Source organism: Pithys albifrons, chromosome Z, assembly GCF_047495875.1.
Source record: "Pithys albifrons albifrons isolate INPA30051 chromosome Z, PitAlb_v1, whole genome shotgun sequence".
NCBI lineage: Eukaryota > Metazoa > Chordata > Aves > Passeriformes > Thamnophilidae > Pithys > Pithys albifrons.
Window position 1 is genome coordinate 56,813,827 of NC_092497.1, and position 16,233 is coordinate 56,830,059.

General features: G+C 36.3%; 1 protein-coding gene across 1 annotated transcript in view; it reads right to left on the reverse strand.

Moving 5' to 3' along the window:
* Positions 1-16,233, reverse strand: part of ST8SIA4 (ST8 alpha-N-acetyl-neuraminide alpha-2,8-sialyltransferase 4) — a 59,260-nt gene that overhangs the window by 19,728 nt on the left and 23,299 nt on the right. The window contains exon 4 of the mRNA XM_071581180.1: positions 13,843-14,136. Within this exon, the coding sequence (XP_071437281.1) occupies positions 13,843-14,136 (294 nt within the window). The remainder of the gene's footprint in view (positions 1-13,842; positions 14,137-16,233) is intronic.

Here is a 16,233-nt window from a genome sequence, read left to right on the forward strand (position 1 = left end):
GGGCTGTGGCATCCAGAGGGCAGGTACTAAAGGACAGAGGCACAAGACACTCTGGGACCTCTCCTGTTGCTGGAGCTAAACTGAGAAATCAGAGCCCAAGAGTGCATCCAATTTCACCTCATTTTAACTGAGATTGGGCAGAGTGATAAATAAGAGACCAGCTTTCTACCAGCCATACTCCCTTACTGAAGGAGCCTTTATTTATACTTTTCAGAGCAGCTATTCAAGCATCAGAGAGACTATTGAGCAGTTCCTTGGTAAGTAACTTTGATAGTGGCTTGTGTCAGCAAAGGTACCACAGCCAAGAAATAAATTTGAGCCATGTTCTGCATAGTAATTTGGTTATACATACCCCATGTTCTTGTAAATCTTGAACTTCAGTGCTTTGGAAATTGTGCCCTGGTCTTCTGAGCTTTTCTGGGAATTGGTGAGGGCATGACAAAATGCTCATTAAAAATGACTACATGCAAAGCTATCTCATGTCAAAAATGGGCAAATGAAGGGAAAAAGGAATTTGGTTTGTAAAAAGAGTGGGACTGATTGGATAAGACTCTTCAACTACATTAGCCAAAGCTTCTCTGGAAAAGTCAGGTCAAATTAAGAACAGGGAACAACCATCTGTTTGTGTAATGATAATTCAGTTAAAGAATAGTAAGCTAAAAAAAGAACTATGTAGTCTTACTGCAAAGCTGTAGTGGCAATGTGCGTTACAGTGACTGGGGACATTGCTAAGTGCCTTGAAACACACAGGTAACTTTCAATGAAATTTATAAAATATGCAATTCCAAAACCTAAAGAATTCTTAATACTCCATGAAAGCATTACTATAACTTGCAATTTATTACCGTTTTCCTATGAAAATTTCAACAGACTATTACTGGAGGGCTGTAATTAAAATTAATAACTTGCCCTAATTCTAGCTTTTACCATTAGATCTAGTCTTTCCTACTGATGGGAATGTCTGTTCTTAGGCTAATATCCAATAAGCATATTTCTGTAACAGAAAAAAGTCCTAGTTTTCTTTCTTTTCAAAACAATGCAAGTACAGTCATGTTCAGAAAACAATTAAAATCAAATATTTGAGGAATGAGAATAAAATGCAGAGTGTCCACTATGCATAATAAGGAATTAGGAGCACAGTAATAGAAGAATCGACTCAAATCATTAAATTATTCCTTTATCACTTTGGAAAACCCTGTAATAATTTATTTGTTGCCCAGAACATCTATTCTGCAGGTCTGTATTCTTTGGTGACAATTTTTCTACAACTTATAACTGTTAAACCTACCCTAAAACGAGGGGAAAAAACCAACCTACCAACACCAAACCCACCTTGCCCTCCTCTCCCTCCCCCCAAACTACGGAACATTCAGAAGAAATTCATACAGATGATCCCAGAATGAGGACTATCATTAATGCCACTGATAACTGAAACTGATGTTGAAAAGTGCAGCCTGTGAATCTATGTTCAGGATGCTCTTTTCTCATTGGACTATAAACAGGTTAAACCTGCTCTCAGTTTGTGCCCAACTCCCCCTGACAGCTGAAGTCCATAATGCCCAACATCAGCTCTGGATAGGATAGGTACAGTAAAACAACATGTTCAGTGCCATCTTACTTATTAGACTAAATTCAATTATATAGAAGAAAATCTGACCTCTTTTGATGTAATCAATACAATCTGAAGTCTCCTTTTTAGAGATTATTACAGGAAATATGCATTACAGGTCCTTAAATTTGATCATTGCAATGAACCAGAGCAGATTAATCAGATATAAAAGCTATTGATTTTACCATAATGAATCCCACAGTTGTCATTGAATTAACCAACAAGAAGAGTCTTCATACAAATAAAAGTAAACTGCTTCAGTAAATTAAGGAGGCAGAAGTTACTCCTTAGGCTCAAGATTACCTTTAATCAGCTGGCAAAAAGCACTCACTGAAGCATGTGCAAGCATGTCCTGAAGAACATGTTTGAACAGAAACAATATGCGGCATCACAACAATGTAGAGCTCAACAGTGAGACTGTCTAACAAAATCCATTAAATATGAAAATCTTAAACAATGAAACAGTTAAACAATGCACAGGAGTCTGCACACTGCCCTGACAAAGGACCAGCATCTTTAAAGAATTAATGTCCTTCACTTTTCACATCCTGTTAAGCTTTAGCTCCACTACAAACAATGCCAACCAAAATGCCAATCAAGCAGCAATGAGCTGTGATTGGAGTTCTGCCAAGCCCAAGTGGTTTCACAAGGACAAGCAATACACCAGGGAAAAAACTGTTTTCTGTCACTGTGGTACACTCCATCAGAAACAAACACATGATACCTGTGTGAAAGGCTGCAGATCCCACTATTGATTTTACAAGCAATAACTTCCCAAGAGAAATTCCTATGGTTTTTAAGTAAGAAGATTAATGGCTTGTTTACTTCAGAATGATTTTGTGTCTTTAGCCTGTTCTCCTCTAAGATTTGCTGATATGACAGCTCTCTGCATCAATTTCTGTTTCTTCTATATATGTCACAGAGTATAGAGAAATATGACAAAAAACTTTGTCATTATTGGCTAGTGCTTGCCAAAAAAATTTAGAAGTGTGTCCTCTCCATTGTACAACTTCCTTTATTTTCATTCTGTGAGTTTCATGCACTTTAAAATTTATCAATAGAAGCATGCAGCAGGTAGGTGTCTACTATTTGTCTACGTTATTACTGCTGTTATAAATAAAATACATAAAAAGGGAATTATGACAATCCCAAACCAAATCAGCTACCCAGTTCACTAGAGTAAGATTAAAATAAAATTGTAAGAAAGAAAAGAAAAAGGCTGTACAACTGTATTTAAAAATTATTTAAAAAAAAAAATAGTTGTCACTTTCTGGAGTAAAGCCTTTAAACTAAATCTGAACTGCCTTATAGTTATTTACTATTACGCTACTGTGATATTTTGCCAGTGGCTTTAGTAAGTTACTATCAACCATGTAATTAACAGTAATTTGAAGTGAGACCTTCAGTCTGATTTTAAGCTACTCAACTTCAAGTCATCAGTGTTATAGAAATAAAGTCTGTTTACGCATTGGCACATTTCCCAGATATTTTGTGCGGAACTTGCTTTGCATATTACAAACAAGTTTATAGAATTTGAAAACAAACCCAGAAAGGCAGATTTCCTCTTCTCTTTCACCTCTGCTTCAGAGGATGATCACCATACCAAAATAACTACAATGGCTTAGCAATCTTATGAGTTAAAGCAAGGGGATCCAAGAAAAATCTTGTGCTCTTTAACAGCCTTTATGCATTATCCTCATTGGTGAGAAGCCTTCTGTTCTCTAAACTGATTCAGCTGGAAAAGTTAGTTTGCTATTAACAACATCAGAGAGCAGAGATTCACAAATGCTTGAGCCAAATCCTCCTCTACCCATGTCCTTTCAAACTTATTCTACTCTTTCTCCTGAATTCCTCCAGCTCACCTTCTAATAGACTCCAGAGCCAGCCAGCAGCATCTCTCTGGATCTGCTCCCACTGTGAAACATCCCTGGGGGAAACCCACAAACTACAGCAAATCAACTTCTCAATGGAAACTCATGACAAACCCCTTGCAGGAAACAGAAATCTCAATTGACGTCAGCAATCTACAGGTCGAGCCCTGCATTTTGCTTCCAGAGCCAGCTCCCAGCTAACCCCCTTGAGCAAGCCATGCTGCACAATCTCCTGGGCACAGTCTCCACAGCACAGCCCAGAGCTGTGCTCAGAGGGTCTCATGCAGCCACACAGGTCTCTAGTGCAGCCTCACTGTTTAGAGAGAGCACACTGCAGCATGGAGGGAAGGTTTCCCTCCTTGACCTTGTCCCTATCAGACCTCAGAATTTCTCTTCAGTGATTTTTAAACGACTTCTAGTTCTGCAGAGGAAGACAAAAATAAACATTGAGGCAATTTTTCTGAAAGCTTCCTGTCATTGAGAGCTATGTTCTGTAGACTGCCTTCTTCTTATTGTATTTTCTGTGTTCTGCCCCTTATAGACTAAAACGTGAAAAAGGCAAAGCCTCACCTGTAAAGTTTGTGCCACACATGAATCTTTCAAAGACTACTGTCCTCTCAGCCCTTCTAATGTAGTTTCATTTCATCTGAGGCTGAAGAATTTGATACAACCATAAGCTGTGCCACCTGTTGGTTTCAGAATGACTCTGAAAACACCCACTACTTCCTCTCTGCCAACTCTTCTAGTAAGCTTGTCTACATTAATACTAAAATGGAAAAAAAAAACCCACAAATAAAATCCTCCTTGTGAGCCTCCAAAATGTTCTGAAACCAGGAGCTAAATTCATTCTCAGTAGATCCTATCTCAGATCCTTTTATAGGTCTTTTCTTGCAAGAAGAAATGATTACTCATTTTTTTTGGAAAGTCCCCTCTATCCCAATATTAGACAATAAAGTACAAGTACATGTAAAATGAAAAAGCAAGTTCTAGCAATAACTTTCTCTAAATCAATTTTCTTTGACTATTTCACTAAATATGTGCTTCAAAAAATGCAAATCATGACACTTTCTCTCACTAAACACAGAATAGAAAACATCAACAAGCACTGCTTCCACAGTGCTCCTGAGGTATATCAACTATAATTTCAATACAGAAATATCTTTTGAAAATAAAAATGGTAGATAGTAATTTTTTATTTTTTTTAACATTTTAGAAGTAGCTGTTATTCTCTTAAATTTTCCTTTGGCCTATTAATTCACTTGTTGAAGACTGAAGGACTAACCTCAAAGAAGGATTTCAATAGAGCAATTTTACAGCATTGAACTCAATGTGAATCTGCAAACCACACTAACCTCCCATACATGTATAGATGTATGTCCTTATGTCTACATATGAGCATAAGGACAGTAGGACACCTGAAACAGGAACAATCTCTGCTGAAAGAAGTCTGTAAGACAGAATGCACAGGGACAGAGAGTCTCTATTGGGAAGGAAATGAGTACTGGTGAGAGACTTAACTCTCATTCCATACAAAACACAGGCACAAACATCTAACTCAACCACGGTCTGCCTTCCAACACCAAAGAAGCAGAATCCAGATCTGCCAACTGATGAATCAGTTATTTTGTTTCAAAACATGTTCTATGCTTAAAACATCACTAGAATTGCCAGCACAGACCTAACCCTCCCAAGGGTCTGAAATAAAGCAATGCTTACCCTTTTTCTCACTTTCTAGTTCTTTCATGTGAACTGAAACAGGCTAACAGGCTTCCCTTAGTCTCTGAAAAGCCTGTACATTAGATGATGCAGCAAATAAACAAATTCCTTCCTTTACATGGTGGCCTGACACTGCCTTCCCACCCCCCTCCTTAGTGGAATGGGGAGAGAACAGGAAGAGCAAACCCAAGTAAACTTGGGGATCAAGTTAGAGACAGCTTGCTAGGTGTCCCATGGCATGGCATTTCCCTTTGGTCAGATCAGGTCAGTTGCCCTGGCTGTGTCCATTCCCAGATTTTGCCAACTACTATTGGAATTTCATGTGGTATTTCACCTAAAAAGCAAGCTATATGCTGAACTACCCATGTAAATTAATGTAATGTAGATTTAAGAACTAATGAAGGACATCAGAAATGGCTGCTGCCGACTTTCTCAGCAGATGCATATCATTAGCCAATTACAAGAAGTTTTGTAAAGTAAACAGCATTGGTAGCCAATCATCAGTGCCAAAGTGTCAAGCAGCTGCGGAAGAATACAGTTTTAAAGGTGTGTAAGTGTATGCACGTCTGAATAAAGTGGCCTGTTGCTGCTAACTCCTGCGGAGTTGTCTCATCAGGACATAAACCCGTCTCCCTCGGTTACAGACGGAGAGGGCTCCCTCGATTACAGGGCTAGTGAGATGGGGGAATTTCTGAGGTTCTGCAGGCACAGCCAAAACACTTCTGTGTTACAAACACAAACCAGACCACCTCCCCAGTATTTAGGAGGAAGGTAGCCATTAGCCTTGGCATTTGGTAACTTCAGATAAGAAAATGCCCAAATGCTACTCAGTCCTTCTGACTTGAAACACCTAAATCTCTGCATACCAACAAGAACTCTGAGACTTCAAAAAAAAATCCATTAAAGCACTTTGAAGAAACTTGTGTGCATTAAAAAAGGAGGCTACAGAAGATACAAAGCCAAACTGTTCCTCCCTGTACTGACACTGCTGTAAGGACTGTGCCAGTGTATTATTACACTGAAGCACTATCCATTTTAACAACCCAATGACTTGAATTGACCAAAAGGAAATGCCAAACCACACAGTGCATACAGCTGCAGCTCTGTTCACTTATTTCCATGTTACCTCAGTAATTAACATTAAATGAAATCTGTTACCAGCTGAATGCTTAACACAACCACTCCTCATCACAAAAGTTTGGTAAGATCAAAGCTAAATGCACATATCTTTGAACACTACTGGTAGGCATTACAATCAAAACAAAACAAAAAAAAGCAGCATTTGTATTGTTGTCTTACCTTAGAAACATTACTTTAGAAACAGGAAGGAAACCTATCAGAATTTTCTCATGCACACATGTGCCATCAAGAATCAGCAGATAATTCATCTCACATGTTAAAAAAACCCCAAGGAAAGCTACTCTTGATTTTATTAATACTATCTGGCCAAGATTACTCCCTGTGGACTCCAGTCCTCTTTGTTATTTGTTCCTCAAAGACAGAATACAAAAACTGCTTCTAGTTTGCTTCTCAGTTGCACAGCTACAGTTTTTGTTACAGGAGTATAATATGGTCAAATGACAGTTAATAAATTTAACATATTTTTATAGTCTTCAGAAGCAGATTTTATGTAAAGATAAATTAGAAAGAAAAAAAATTGAAACCTAAAATTGAAAAGTAATAAGGAGCAAAATAGTTTTGAAAATAAATATAAATCTTTAAATACGCTGTATGAATAAACTGTGTGTTACTTGTTCCCTGCTCAGCTGCTAGGCAGGCATTGGCATTAGGTATGGTACAGTTGTTAAATTAAGCAGCAAAACTTGAAAATGGGAGATTTCATTACTGTTTTTTCTCATGACTAATCCTGTTGCTCTCCACTAACTGAAACCTGAAATTCAGCCTTACAAGACTTAGAAGTCTGCTTATAATAAGGAATGAAACAGTTGCCACAGCAAAAGAGCTGAAAACCCTTTCCACAAACAACTCACAGAATTTTATTATCAAAAGGTAAATAAAAATAAGAATAGTCATGATCAAGCTTTTCATGGCCTACCTGACAGAATGGACCAGGCAATGAAAAATATAAAAAGACAGTCAGTTTAGTGCACATTCAGTTTCCTCCTCGTGTCCTCCTCTACTTCAACTGTATTTGCTCCATCAAAAACACTCCTAAAAAAGTGAGGTATCCCTTGAGAGACCTTTCTACATCTTTCAAACACAATGAAATAGGAGAACTTGTGCAAAGGAAATAAAAGCTCATCCTGAGAAACTGTGAACCAGATGACAGGGCACCCTCAGGAGCTGTAGGGATGCTGCAGCTCTGGTAATTAGCTCTTGGATTGAAGGTCAACCCTGGAGTGTCTCCACTTCAGGGATGGGAGCATCACTTCTCGGTTTCCTCTTAGGACAGGATCCTGGGATTGGAAGAACAACTTCACACAACAGATTAAGTCCTTAAAATCCAAACTAACTGGCATTCCATCTGTTTGCATTACTTACCAAACAAATCTAGCTCAAAGTTTAAGTAAGAATACTGTAATGTAGAACTCCTCCTTTTAACATCCATATATATATAAAAAACAGGATTGTACTCCACTGAAAATACAGGAAACTAGAGTGATTTTTTTCCTCTCAATATTTTGAATATTTAAATACATGATGCAAAATACATGGTCATTTTATATTTAGAATTCTGTTTTTAGCTTAATAGCCATTTCTGTGATCTTTTGTTTTTTGAGGTAATTATTCATCCATGTATTTCAAAATGGCTTTTCTTAAGAAATACATTTTAGCACTAAAGAAAAAAGTAAAGCCTGCTAAGTCAAGTCTGTGAGCAGTGAGAAAAGAAAGAGAGGTGTTTGCAATATAAATTGCTCACAGTAATTGTTTCTTAGCACAGAGCTGCTGGAGAACTACTTGATTTCTGCATGTCTGAGTTTCTGAAAGTATTTTCTCTGTAATTCCCAGAGTAAAGAATCTGGAGCTGTAGAAAAGTTGTGCAAAAAGTCACTACATTCAAAGAACAGCTGTTTGCTCTCACTAATAAAGAAAAAAAAAAGACCCTTCGCTTAAAAGTGACTGTAAATAGGCACAGCAGATTCCGTACATAGGCAAAACACAGAAATTGCAGTGGGAGTTCTGCCGTATTTAATGCAGGATAATACTGCTATTTCACAGGGAGTATTAAGGAGGAAATAAGCAGAGCACAGGCAAATCCCACAGGATGTCCACGCAATTGTTTCTACCCAAAAGATGGGAAGGAATCTTATGTGAAGCAATTTCAGTGATATTGCTGGTGAGTGACTAACAGTTCATGGGATGGCTCCAGTAGGAAAAAAAGCCAAGAAAACAAAGCCAAGAAAACATTCTTACACATACAAATGACTGTGAGAACTTTCTTTTGTGGAGTTGGGAGAGGAAATGGGGGAGAACTAGTGTATTGTAAGACTGTATTGCTTGGCAGGGTAAAGGGTTGGTGGTGTTCAGCCCTTCTGAGGATGTCTTCACTCACCAGCAGAAGCACAAATAAAAGGAGTTGTGCAAGTCTCTGGGAGTTAACTCTGACCTCCACCTTGTGTACCAACAACATGCTTAGTCTTAGGAACACTCTAATCCCTCCACAGAACTGCAAAGGGGAATCCATAGCAGAATGTATCTGCTGATTCTACTTTTGAGTTTGGTTGGCTGCCACCAACAGAAGTAAACAACATGATCTGGACTCTAATCCCAGCAGGCTCAGTTCCTGTTTGCCTACTCCTTAATCCATATTCCATTACAGCTCTGCTACTGAGACATGACTCTATAGGGACACTGTCCACACCTCAGAGAGTCTCATTTCATTTGGAAAATATTATTACAAATAATCCTAATGAAACACTTCAGCATCAAAACTCAAGGTCATTATTAAATCAAATTTTCTGAAATTTGCTGCTCAAGTCAGCTGAAAAAAAAAAGAAGTGGTGTTGTTTGCTCATTATTATTAGTTCATAATTAATCTTCTTGACAGTGACATTAACAAGTAAATCCTTTTAATCAGTTAAGGTTTTAATTTATAGATTCTTGAACTCTTCCATCTTTAACTCTGTTACATATTGATTACTTCAACTATTTTGTCAATATGTGCACAATTACATTAGAAGTTCTACATATTAGCTTTTTGAGACACTTTGTGAAGAAATCATGCAATGGCTCCCAAGTCCCTTTCTAAGTCTAGTATTCAAAAGTTATTGATCAAGAAGTGAAAGAACAAAATAGAGAAAAAAACTGTCACATAAAACTAGTTGATCTAAATCTACTGAAGAAAAAAATTCAAACCTAATGGTCATTTATGACATGCTCCTGATTAAAAAAGTAGTTATTGTGTCAGACACATTTACATAATCTGGTTTTAAAACCTAAAATTCCTCTGAGATTTTAGAGGAGCAGCCATCACTCCCATAAGTTTAATAAGGCATGAAATCTGCAAAAAGTAGAGTTTTTTCCAACAGCACATTCTCTTTTTTTTTTTTTTTACCCAAAAACTGTACCAAAAAAAAGTTTAAAAACACGATCTCAGTCATTATTTTACTATCTGATCAAATGCAACTCTGAAATACTGTATACTGCTTATAAGGTTTCTTTCATTAAAAGACAAGGAAAAATAGGAGTGAGAATTTCAGTGCTGTATGTGATTGCAGCAAAACTGTTCACTATTAGATAAAATAAATTCTGTATTATCTGTATTAGAAAAGAGAATTTGGCCTCAACTCAATCAGAAGTCTAAGAAACTTTATGTTCTGCTGTTAGACTCGGCCTACACTGTATGCTTTAAAGACTAATGAAGGAAAAATTTGGCAATGTGACACACACAAAAAGGAATAAAGACAATATACCTTCCAAACCTTGAGGCTGTCAGCCTGCACCCTTCTGCATTAAATGTTCTCTACTAGTATTTAGTATGTCAGGTTGAAATTATGAACTTTTTTTATGATTAGATAATAAATTATTTGGTCCACAATTTTAATAAAATTTTAGGAGCATTAAATCAAAGGACTTATATTATAAATTTAAATTTACTCAGGGAATTTGTTCTTCCAAAAAAAGGGAAGAATTGATAACTTTTTTAGGATGGTCACCTTCTCTTTTAGGTAGTTTTCAGTAGCCAAGCACTTTATACTTTTAAATTAAGAAGACATGTAGTTGCAAAATAATGCATTAATGTTTCAAATAAAAGCCTCATTTCAAGCAGCTGAATTATATAGATATAACACAACACTGTTGGGTACCACATCTGTATTTCTGCAGGTAAAGAAAACCACCTAGGTGCCTAAGTCTTATGAAACAGGTTAAAGGAATATTTTAGTCTATTAAACAGAAAAATTGCAAGTTGCATTCATAAGACTATGCTTTCATGTTGAGGACAGTTGTTCATGAGACCCTCCTGGTATTATGTCTTTGGACCAGTCTAACAGAAATCTCACTGTGCTTAAGTTGTCACAAATTTGTGAGGGTTTCAAGATATAAAAAGCAACATAAGACCCACAGTGTCTTTCTTGACTGATTGTCTTATCACTAAACTCTAATTTAAAACAGTTTTAGCCATCTTCATATAAACTATTATATAATAAAAATATGCATACTCAAAGAGTATAACCAAAACGTTTTGGAATTATCAGGGCAAGAAACTGTAAACGAAAGGAGTGGATACTTACATGCATGGCGCTTAAGAGGAGTTTGGGGATGTTACAAATACTAACACAGGTCAGTGATTGAAAATGCTACATATCCATGTGTCCACTCTAAACATTTGTAGCATTTAATGAAAATCATTAAGAAACATTGAAGCACAAAGATGTAACTATCTGAGAATGCTCACAAATGCTACAGATCCAAGTAGTTCTCTTGTGCAAATTAAGACAAGTCTACAAAACTCACTTCCTGTAGTTCACCTTTACTTATCATATTTCCATCAATAAACCAAACCTCATCTCCCTTAGAGGCTTAAGAGGTTGAAAGACATACCATAAGCCTTGCATTCTCAGTCTTGCACCTATCTCAGGCACCCTGTGAAGGAGATTAAATGCCCTGCACAGATCTTACTGTGTGTTTTAACGTGGAGGCTTTGTGGTTAAGCTTTCCTGCTTTTGCTTCTCGTTCACCTAGCAGCAATTTTCACACTCTATTGCAGCACCACAGGCCTCAGCTAAATCATCACTTAACTTTCACAAAGACTTAAACTCGCAAGCAGAGAGAGTTTGCAAAGGCATCAAACATACAGACAAACATACCAAATACCTCAAAACAAATGCACAACAATAGCTCAGATTCATAAAACAAAGAGAGCTTTGTAAGAATTCCCTTTAGGTAATATTTCTCCAGAGACTCATAAATTGTCAAATAGAATTTGAAATAAACATAAGAACAATAGATAGAATGCAGTATAATGAAGATTTGCCTTTAAATGTGTAAACTGCACACAGCTTTAAGTGGCAGCAGACAGCTTTCCATTATTTTCAAACTGAAGTTAGCAGCTGTAACTTGCTTAAACTTTCCCAGTCTTACTGCTCAAAATGGATTGATTGACAACCAGGTTACGCAGCTTTACATTTTACTTTATTTTTTAAGTTACTTTTCTTATTTGTAGAAAATATTAATTTTTAGCTCAGGCACAATTTTAAGAGCAGTTTTTGCTTATTGATTTCTCATACCACCAGGGTATTCCATTGCCATATAAACCTAATAGATCCTAGGGACATGTAATTCAACTTGTCAAGCAACACTATTAATCCCCAGGATGTTTTTTACTTTGTTGTATTACAAAGCTCAATATTATGGGCTGGTGTCTTTCACACTGCTGCTTAAGACATCCAAGGAATATTTGTTTCAAATGTATTACTGCTAACTGCATCACTTCCAGACTTGACTCATGAAAACATATCACCTCATCTGCCTCACTTTATAAAGTCAAGAGTTAGAACAAAGCTAAATTGGACTTCTTGTTTTGCTTTTCTTCAAATTACCAAAAAAGATGAGTAACAAAGATATTAGGTTACTTTCTAAAAGAACAAAAAATGGGAATGCTAGTTGATTAAACAAGGTTGGAAGTGGAGAACCTAAAGTTGAGAGAGCACAGATTCAACAACTGGACAAACGTCCGCTGTCATATTAGATGACACTGCTATGTATAACCTAAAATACAGCATAGCCTAATTCAACAATTCTGCTAGCAGAGCTTTTATTGCCTCTTTCAGAGAGACAATGTATGTGCTAATTTTTTTTTAAGACAAAGGCCTCTAAAGGACCCTTCAAGTTGGCCAACTTAAAGAATTCACATTCTAAATTACCATTCATATTGATAATATTGCCCAGATTTAGAAGATGAAAATTACAACAGCTGTTTGTAAACTGGAAACAATCTTATTTATGCAGATTTATACACACACACAAAAGCCACTACACCTATCCATGTGCTACAGGCATTTCGAATACTTGAAAATTCAACAGAATCAAGGCCCATAAAATAGCTAAAGTGTAACTCTGAAACAAAACCGGGGAACTCTGTAAAAAATTAAAGGATTTCCCAGTGACTTGTACATTTCAAAGGCAACAGATTATTATTTTCCAGTGCAAGAAGTGCATCACATGGGGAGTGCAGCACTTCATCTATGTGAGACAGGGAAAAAGGAGAAAGTCGTATTTACAGTCTTAATAGCCTGAAGAATAATTTATTTTTAAGCTTTATTACCATACTAGATTGGGTGATGTTTCAAACATCCCTTCTAAACTTATCTCTACTGCTATAATCCTAAGAAGAGCTACATAATCACTAACTGGTGTACAAACCAATAGCAATACTTTAGGCATCTCCCAAAACCTCAAAACAGACAGTACAGTTCAAGAAAGTCAAGATGAATATTATCATACTGTCATAATTTGCTACACAAACACATAGTGCACCACCTCATCTTCTAAAAGTTTTTCAGGCACAGTCCTATATACTTGTAGTGACAGTTAAACCTTCATCTGACAGTTCTGTTTAATTATGAGGTTAAAAAAAATCTCTGCACAAAGCATGGATACATTTTTTATTTTTTAACAACTGGTTACATTAGTGTTTTCAGTGATTCTGATCAATGTTTTTCAATTGCCTGAGCATCTGGCCAAATTCAAACAGAGAAAGATTGCTACAAATCCTAGGTGTTTTATGAAGGAGCTCAGCATTTTCAGATCTGCAAGACTTCATTATTTACATGGTTGCTACCTTACACTCCTATGCTATTTAGACTGTACTTTTTATTGTCATAGTCTTGTCTCAAAGAAGACATGTTGTACATTCATTGTACACTGATTTGATGACTCACAGATATCCTATGAATTCAGATTATTTTTTAAGTTAGCTTATCACAGTTAACAATGATACCTTTTTACACATACAGTACAATCAAAATGTTACTGTCCTAGTGCATTTCAATTGTTTGCATCAGAGCACGCTAAATGAGTGCACGACATTTATTACCAAACAAACTTACCATAAGTGTAATCCATTACAACAGTAAGGGAAATATCGTACTCCTTTTATCACTGATCTATTTTTTCTGCCTGCTAGGAATTCTAGTTATGAGTTTCATCGTGCTAAGGACAGACCAGTCTTTTCCATACACTTACCCTCTGACAGCATGAATAAGTCTCAGTGATGGATAGGCAGTTCGCACTTTCAATTTATTCTTAAGGATTAATGCATTAACCCACTCCACATGCTTCTCTCCGCCTTTGACCATGAAAGCTGGGATCCAAAGGACACTGTCATTCAGCATGGATAGTCTATGCACAAATTTTTCTCTGTCACTCTCATTCCGAAAGCCTCCAAATGCTCTTTGTACAACTGATGGGTTCATGGTAATAAAATCAGATTTAGTTCCCACATCGGCAGCAAACTCCACCACAGGAGCTAGATTGCACCTGAAGAGGAAGAAATTAATGGAAAAATGAAAATAAATATGAAACATTAACTCAGAAAAATATGTGTATGAAGGGAAAGCTGAAAATGATCATGCAAGCCCAATTCAATTTAATGTGAGAAAAAAATACCAGAAATAATAGGTGTGACAACACATAGCATTTTACTTAACTTGGACACTCAGACGAATTTTTAGAAACCTTAAGTGTACATAATACTGTTAGGAAAAAAAAACCCTCTTAAAACATTTGGAAACCATGTCTTCATGCTCTATTATGCCTCAACAGCTAAAGCAGCGTTTGTGAGTAAGAACATGCTTTCTTAAACCTGTTACCTCTCTTAATCTTCATTTGTTATGATGTTACCAAGAGCTCACACACAAAGAAACCCATGCTAGCCAAATAAGCTACAATTTATACAGGTGGGTCCATGCATTTTTTTTAACAACATAGTATTTAAACATTATTTACAAACTAACATTACCCCATGTTTGAATGAGTTTTTGGTACTTTGGTTTTTGGTATTATCACTGCTGTTGATGTTTGGAAATTTAGTATTTTTCTTTGACTTAAAATTGAAATGGTGGGGAAAGCATATAAAAATTTGAATTATTCCTTCATATCTCATTTTCAAACCTTGTTTGACTAGTTTGAAAAAGGTCTCATTAGGCCTTTGTTCAGCAGATTTTTACATCAACTATATAAATACATATTTATGTAACCACAGACATGCTGAATGCAGGTGACAAAACGTGGTTCAGAAATCAAATGGGATTTCAGTGACCAGTATGATCTGACCAACGCAAATCACCTCCACAACATCCTCAGTGGATTAGCCTGTAGCTGATTTGCCCCAAATGTGTGTCCTGACACAACAATACTTTCATAATTTAACAGACTGCTTTCTTGAGATAAGGGATGCTAAGAAGCAATGTCAGAACTAGTTCCTTCAAAACATCTGCATATTATACTCTTACTACAAATAGTATTCCATTAGTTCTGCCATTCTATTTTCTTCAGCAAACCTTTTACTTATCCACTAGCTTCTTCTAATGGCCTGATGTCCGATGACATATATACACAACATGTCACATAAAAATAATTCAGTGTTTCTTAACACCTCTTGAAGACCTAGTTCTAACAGATGCTACTACAAAGTATAAGAACATCATTTTCATTCTGGAATGATCAGCTAAAGTGGTCATATCTTCACAAATAAATGTTGTGAAGATTGTAAAGCCTATATATTCCTAGGAGATATAGGAGTCCAAGTTTTTGATAGCATGTGGGCAGAAGCAGGCTTTCTTAGGAAATGGATTTACATTCTTCATTATCTTTATACACCTATTCTACAAACAATATGCATGTAGATCAGGCTCCTAAGAGTAATGTCTTTTAGAAAATGGTAGGTAGGGCACAAGAAAAACTCCCACTGAATTCAATACTGGCTTTGAAAAGTGTTTCCGAAAAGCTTAATGCACGAACCTATAACCTATAATTATTAAAAATGTGTTAAAATCTAAAAATAATCATGATAAAAAACTCAAACCAAGTATATTTAAAATCAACCAAACAAGTTCACTAAATTATTTCTGCTGTTGAAAATACCTCTTTTAAGGGCAGACTGCACAACATAATGAAGGATTTCTGCAAAGAAGGATTTTTTGGTAGTCATGTATATGCGCACAATGACATCTAATACTTAAAAATGTAAAAAAGATTTTGACAATCCCGCTCCAAGTGCAACTTCTAGAAGCAGACTATATATGTACCAACACCACCTTGTTTAAAAAGCTGTATGCCACATACACAGTGTGCACATACAACGTAGGTCTTATGGTTCTAATATGACTGTATGACTTTTGACAGATCCTTTCTGAGTTCCCAACAGCACTAATGTCTAAACTTTAAAAGTATAGTTTGAAACAAGCTTATATATGTAATTTCACCTAAATAGTGCAAAAAAAAATCATAGGCATACTAAATACAAGTTTTCCTACCATGCATGTTATTACTGCTACATGAGTAATACACTTAAATAGTGTATTCTAGAAAAGTATACAGTGTAAGCAGTACAATATCTTAGCATACTGCATATTC